Genomic DNA, 6,555 nt, shown 5'->3' on the forward strand with positions numbered 1-6,555 from the left:
CTCACTTCACTCTGCAGCTGTTTCTGCAAAGCCTGCTTGTGGCTTTCAAACTCCTCATGCTCAAATGCGATAGCGTCTTCTGCTTTCTTTAGTTCTTTCTGAAAAACCACCAGCTTGGGAGATGGCTGAGCTATACCTATGAAGGTAAAAAAGCTTGGTGATCACCAACCTGAAGTTTTCTCATTTCCCTTCACAAAAGCAGCTAAAGAGGCTTTAAGATGGTTTTGCCCTTTCTTTGTATGCACACAATTAACATCAGTTTTACTAAATGGTCTAAGAGCAATCCTGAATTACCAGTTTCAGAACAAAAGAATTGAATGCACATAACTGCAAACTTTACTACTCCTGAGTTCTAATCCCAGTACAAGAACTCCTTCAAATCCTCAAATGAACGTGAATACCACCTCCCTCCTCTACTATGCACAAAGGCACAGAAAGAATGCTCTGTCAAAACCTGCCAGTGATGGCCCCTAGGAGGGCACGGATTGCATGGACACTGGCTGTGGTGCAAAAACAACGAATACTGTTACACTGAAAAGAAATGAAAAAAAAAAAAAAGGAAAAAAGGACACGCTAACAAGTTTTCTAGCTCCTTCTTTACTCATCTCACACAGCAGCTACTCCAGGACAGGAGACAGATAGTATTAAGTCGCAGGGTGAGGATCAAGGGATACTTTGAACAATGGGCACCATCACAACTTGGAAAACCATGCGTGTAGAGGAGTTTCCTTTCCTCTTGATTGTATCACTATTATGAATATAATACACTCCTTAGTGTATATGGACCACATCTTCCTTATTCATTCATCCGTTGAAGGGCATCTTGGTTCTTTCCACAGTTTGGCAACCGTGGCCATTGCTGGTATGAATATTGGGGTAGAGATGGCCCTTCTTTTCACAACATCTGTATCTTTTGGGTAAAAACCCAGTAGTACAATTGCAGGGTCATAGGAAAGCTCTATTTTTAATTTCCTGAGGAATCTCCACACTGTTCATATTGGATTGCCCTAGGTCCAATCCAACCCGTGCCTCTGTTAGCGGCACTCAGGGTCCAGAAAGCAAGCAGATGGTGTACCCAGTACGGGTCATCACAAGACCCTTTAATAAAGAGACACTTACATAGGGTGGCCACAAAGGGTAGTATAGTTTCCTGGGCTGCAACTGCAGCCATGTGGTTACCAGTCCTCAGGCCTGGAGGGTCGGGAAGGGAGGCACTCCTGGAGCTGGACAGAGCAAGCAGGCACAGGGTGCTGGTGAAGCATTAAGGATCTCACTTTGCTGAGGCCCAAGGCCAGCCCAGGGCTACTCCACAAGGAGGAGATGGAAAAGGGATCACAATTACCTCAACCTCGCTCTTCCCTTCTTCCAAGCGCTTGATCGTTTCCCCACTGGCCGGACACCAGCAGTCCAGAGGGTTCAGTGGGCAAGGGGAGCTGGGGACCCTCATGTGTCTTAGTGCCACAACTATGCAGCAGCAAGTAAAAACTAACTCTGATTCGAGAATCTTAATTTTATAAAATCTTCCCAATTGAAGCTTCCCTGACAGGACAAAGCGCTTTCAGAATACCAAGCTAATAGCAATTACAAAGCTATGTCAATTAGAAAAAAAGACCTACGGTTTAGGAGATGCATGTTTTCACTTCTAGTCTCTTCCAGCTGTTGTTTAAGTAATTTATTTTGTGCCTGAAGTTCCAGTTTCCCTTCTTTGAGGAGCGAATAGTCACTCATCTCTTTCACCTTTTCATTCAGCAGGTGGTTCTGCTTGGTTATTGCCAAGGACAGGGCTCGGACAGACTCTAACTCAAGCTGCAATTGAAACAGAAAAACCAGTACTTGAATGGTGACTTTACAGGGTTGCTTCCGTGAAAGCTGGTGAGCCACCCAGAGCTGGGCATCACAACTGAATTAAGGCTCCTTGACAGAAGTCTGGTTCTCCACGATGAGACCCCAGCTCCCGCAGTAGAAGTCATCTTTTGCCCTAGCGCTGGGCCAGGGGCAAGTTTATCCAGCTGCTCCCGTGTACAACCCTGTCCTGCAAAGCTAGCGCTTCTGATCATTACCCCATTTTCCGGATGCAACTAAGGGCTCAACAAAGTCACGGAATAAACAGTCCAAACACACCAAGAGGATAAATGAAGATAAATTACGTATGACTAAAATTGAAGTTTCATACATTATCTTAACGTCTGTTTCAAAACAACAGGCTTAACAATTACCTCAAGCTCTTTGACACGATTCACTGAACGATTAAGTTCTTCCTTTTTTGAATTAATAGCTGTGAGCTCCTCTTGCAAATGTATAGCTTTTTCTGAAATAAAGAGCCAATCAATTAACATCATCATGTTTTCTTAGTGAATATAAAATCATTTAGCAATTTATGGCCCGTAAATCAGCTCTATGACCACTATTTCATTACCTAAATAAGCAAATGTCAGGGCCAAAAAAAAGAAAGTCAGCAGACAAGCACAAAATAATCCCTGTTATGCAATACATGATGGGATGTTAGCTGCAGCTGTCAAATATGTGGCAAATGCTCTCCTGCTACACATACCCCACCACCTACACCATCTGCTTGGGGCACAGGGCCCTCACGCCAACCGGTCTGAATTTCCTTGAGACAGAGATTTAGTTATCCATTGTGATTCTATAGTTACTGTTCTATCATTTTCACTTCATCTAACACAAGTGGATGTAGACATCTCATCAAAAAACACTTTGCTGAATACACAATGTCCAGATACCTAAACAAGCATTTGCCTTCACAAGGCAGCTGAGAAGGACAAGGCCCATGCTGGGCAACTTGGCTAGGCAGTATCAAGTACCTAGCCCTGGTGTCCTCCCAAGAGTCCATTTGAAATTACCACTAGAAGTTTAACTTCTTGTCATCAACAAGCTCCTAGATATATATTAAAATGCAAAATATCTCAAAGACTGAAAAATTATCCAACTTTCCTAGTTTCAGGCTAATGTGTCCAAGAGTTAAAGAAGTTATCGATCATGTGAAAATATCACAAAACATAAAAATACACTGTAAGTAAAATAAGAAACTAGGTCACAGGGACAGAGCAGTCAAAATTTTCCTTAGGAAGAAATGAAGTCTCTTTCATGTTTAAAAGTGGTATTTAAGGGATGTCAGTAAGCAGCTGCCACCTTCTTGACAATCACATTTACCAAAATACATTGAAATCAAGTTGGATAAAATACTGCTAATAAATCCCTGATCTCTGTGAATATACGAAAGGTTAAACACTAAGGTTCACAAAAATGTAGTAAGACAGTATTTTTTTTTAAATTTTGTAAAACTAAGATAACAAAAAACATTTAACTTCTGTAGTAACAACGATGTATTAGCTCTGTCTTTTTTAGGATACAGAAAAGGCCCAACTAAGGAAAGCTAACAGCCTATATCAGTGCTGAAAAATACACAGCTTGCCCCCAGAGTTACCTTTATTCTTCCCTTCCTCTTCAGTCAGCTTGTTAGTTCTGGTTATATAGTCATCCTTTAGTTCAAGTTGATACCTGCCAATCAGAAGAACCAAAAATGAGCTCCTGGTCACTTTCCTGGACAGACTGACGTCAACATGTGAGCTTATTTATGGCATCAAGGACCCCAAGGTGACAACAGGTAAACCTCAGGCTCTCTCAAGACAAAAGCCAGGGATCTGAACATAGAAGGTCCATAAAACATGGCTGTGATTCTGTTAATCAGGTCCCAAAACTCAGTCACACAAAAATCAGGGGTCCTGATCTTATTGTGAGGTTACTGAGAGCAATTATTCTTCAGTTGGTCTCAACTGGCACGAGGTAGTAAATTAAGGTCAACTTACAGTGTTTGTGACACTCTAGATCCCAAATGATAACCAAGTCAGTCACTTGCCATCCAATTCACCTTCCTTTCTCCCCTCTAAGATACGCACTTTTGCCCTTCAAGGTGGAGCACAGTATTGAAAGCCAACTGCCAAGAGCATTAGACCCGAATTAGCAATACCCAAGGCACAGCTCATGAGGCTTCAGCCACCTCCACCAGCCGTTACCAGCTGACTTTCTGGTTCAGAGGCCAGAGAAAGGAAGAAGCAATCCTGTGATATTTTCCCAACTTCAACACCTACGAAAGTCATCTGAGGACACCCAAAGCCCAAGTGATATCAAACAGTTCACTCTATCCATGGCTGGGCAAAGCTGTGAGGAATAAGGGAAGAAAAATATGTGTAACAACTAGATGTACTTCAGTGTTCGCTGGTATGTTAGAGGAGCAGACGTAATACATAGATGAGACTCATCATTTCAAAACTGATACAATGAAAAGGTGCTACTTTTCTTTTTTAACAGAATTCTTTTAAAGAATAACCTCCAGAGACCTTTGTGGGTACTCCAGAGTGGAATACCCATGACAAGTTATGGGCAAGGCAATAAGGTGAGGCCAGTACGGCACCTATGTGGTTCAGTCAGTTAAGCATCTGCCTGAAGCTTAGGTCGTGATCTCGGGTCCTGGGATGGAGTCTGACATTGGGCTCCCTGCTCAGCCATGAGTCTGCTTCTCCCACTCTCTCTAACCCTCCTCCCTGCTTGTTCCCTACCTCTCTCATTCTCTCTCTCTCTCAAAAATGCTAAAGAGGCCAAGGACTAAGACCAGAGGAGCTGACTGGAGCCATCGCTTCAGTCCACACACACTTAGTCAGTACTAAGAGAGCACTCAGTGTGCTCCAGCTGCCGTGCCACACGGTCGGGAAAGACACCATATGGGCTTAATGTCTTTGCACAAAGACACTATTCACCAGAACACAGAACACAGGCTACAGGAAAGCCCCAGGGACTACACCTCTCCATCTTCTTCTCTTCCATGCTGTGTTTTACTTCACAGAGCTAACCCTTTTTCTGGATTCGGACTAGGCAGAACCTTGAAGGAATACCAGGCACACATTCAGTGACAAACGCTGTAACCAGGAAGAAGGCCACAGGAGAAATCGTGGCCTATCCCCATCTTCATGCCATCATGAGGCGGGAACAGAAAGTGATCATACTTTTGACTATGCAACTGCTCAGCTGTGAAAACCGAGCAAATCCTAATGTGTCCTAAAAACTGAAGCAAAGCATAAGCCTTCAGTCAGTGTCAGAGAAGCTATGAGTAAGAATGAGCAGAGGATGCCATTCTCTGTACCTTTTAAAACCCATCTTAAACATTCATGGGAAAGGCGCGACTATCAATGAAAACATGTATTTTTTTAAACACCAAATGTTGCCATAAACTGTCCATCTTATCTATTTCATCAGTGTTGCTATGTTTCTAGCAACTTAATGGAACACAGGATTCCTTTAGCAGTGCCAAGCAATTACTTGAGAAGTTCATTCTTGAGCTTCTGGTCATAGCTCTCCTCAATGCCCTTTATATCCAGCTCCTTCTTCCTAAGTGTGTCAGCTATGCCTTTATTTTTTTCCTCTTCCAGCCTCTGAGCCCTGAAATTAGCTAAAACACAGAAAGCAAATAAGAAAACCACAATATCTGAAGTAATAAATTTAGGGAAAAAAAATCACCTGTGTTTTAGTTCCTCCATCTACTTAATGAACTAACTTAGCTCATCAACTACCAGACGGAATTATCGATTGGCTCCTGGCAATGGGGAGTGTGAATGTACTAAGATCGAAGTGGTCTCTAACCACACTCAAAAAGAGGTTCCAGCAAATCGATGGCCATCATCAATTTAGGGATGAAAGAGTGATGTTTTTAGTCACAAAACCCAAACTCTAGTGTACTTAAATGCTTATTTCTTCTAGAATATTATTTCTAACTGTGAGACTAAATTGATGAGCCCCTAAGAACTATAGATAGAAGATTCATTTTTGGGGCAGAGGACATGAGCAGACATTTCTGCAAAGAAGACATCCAGATGGCCAACAGACACATGAAAAAGTGCTCCATATCCCTCGGCATCAGGGAAATACAAATCAAAACCACAATGAGATATCACCTCACACCAGTCAGAATGGCTAAAATAAGCAAGTCAGGTAATGACAGATGCTGGCGAGGTTGCGGAGAAAGGGGAACCCTCCTACACTGTTGGTGGGAATGCAAGCTGGTGCAACCTCTCTGGAAAACAGCATGGAGGTTCCTCAAAATGTTGAAAATAGAACTGCCCTATGACCCAGCAATTGCACTATTGGGTATTTACCCTAAAGATACAAACGTAGTGATCCAAAGGGGCACGTGTACTCGAATGTTTATAGCAGCAATGTCCACAATAGCCAAACTATGGAAAGAACCTAGATTTCCATCAACAGATGAATGGATCAAGAAGATGTGGTATATATACACAATGGAATACTATGCAGCCATCAAAAGAAATGAAATCTTGCCATTTGCGGCAACATGGATGGAACTACAGCGTATCATGCTTAGCGAAATAAGTCAAGCGGAGAAAGAGAACTATCATATGATCTCCCTGATATGAGGAAGTGGTGTTGCAACATGGGGGCTTAAATGGGTACGAGAAGAATCAATGAAAGAAGATGGGATTGGGAGGGAGACAACCCATAAGTGACTCTTAATCTCACAAAACA

General features: G+C 42.5%; 1 protein-coding gene across 16 annotated transcripts in view; it reads right to left on the reverse strand.

Annotated features, from left to right (window-relative positions):
- The window catches only part of LOC132008022 (centriole and centriolar satellite protein OFD1-like), a 55,315-nt gene that overhangs the window by 22,334 nt on the left and 26,426 nt on the right, over nt 1-6,555 (reverse strand). For all 16 annotated transcript variants that reach the window (XM_059386404.1, XM_059386399.1, XM_059386398.1 and 13 more), the window contains 4 exons: nt 3,446-3,519; nt 2,217-2,308; nt 1,617-1,806; nt 6-136 (listed from right to left, as the gene is read on the reverse strand). In XM_059386404.1, coding sequence (XP_059242387.1) covers nt 6-136; nt 1,617-1,806; nt 2,217-2,308; nt 3,446-3,519 — 487 coding nt within the window. The remainder of the gene's footprint in view (nt 1-5; nt 137-1,616; nt 1,807-2,216; nt 2,309-3,445; nt 3,520-6,555) is intronic.

This window comes from Mustela nigripes, unplaced genomic scaffold (genome assembly GCF_022355385.1).
Source record: "Mustela nigripes isolate SB6536 unplaced genomic scaffold, MUSNIG.SB6536 HiC_scaffold_20, whole genome shotgun sequence".
Classification (NCBI taxonomy): Eukaryota; Metazoa; Chordata; class Mammalia; order Carnivora; family Mustelidae; genus Mustela; species Mustela nigripes.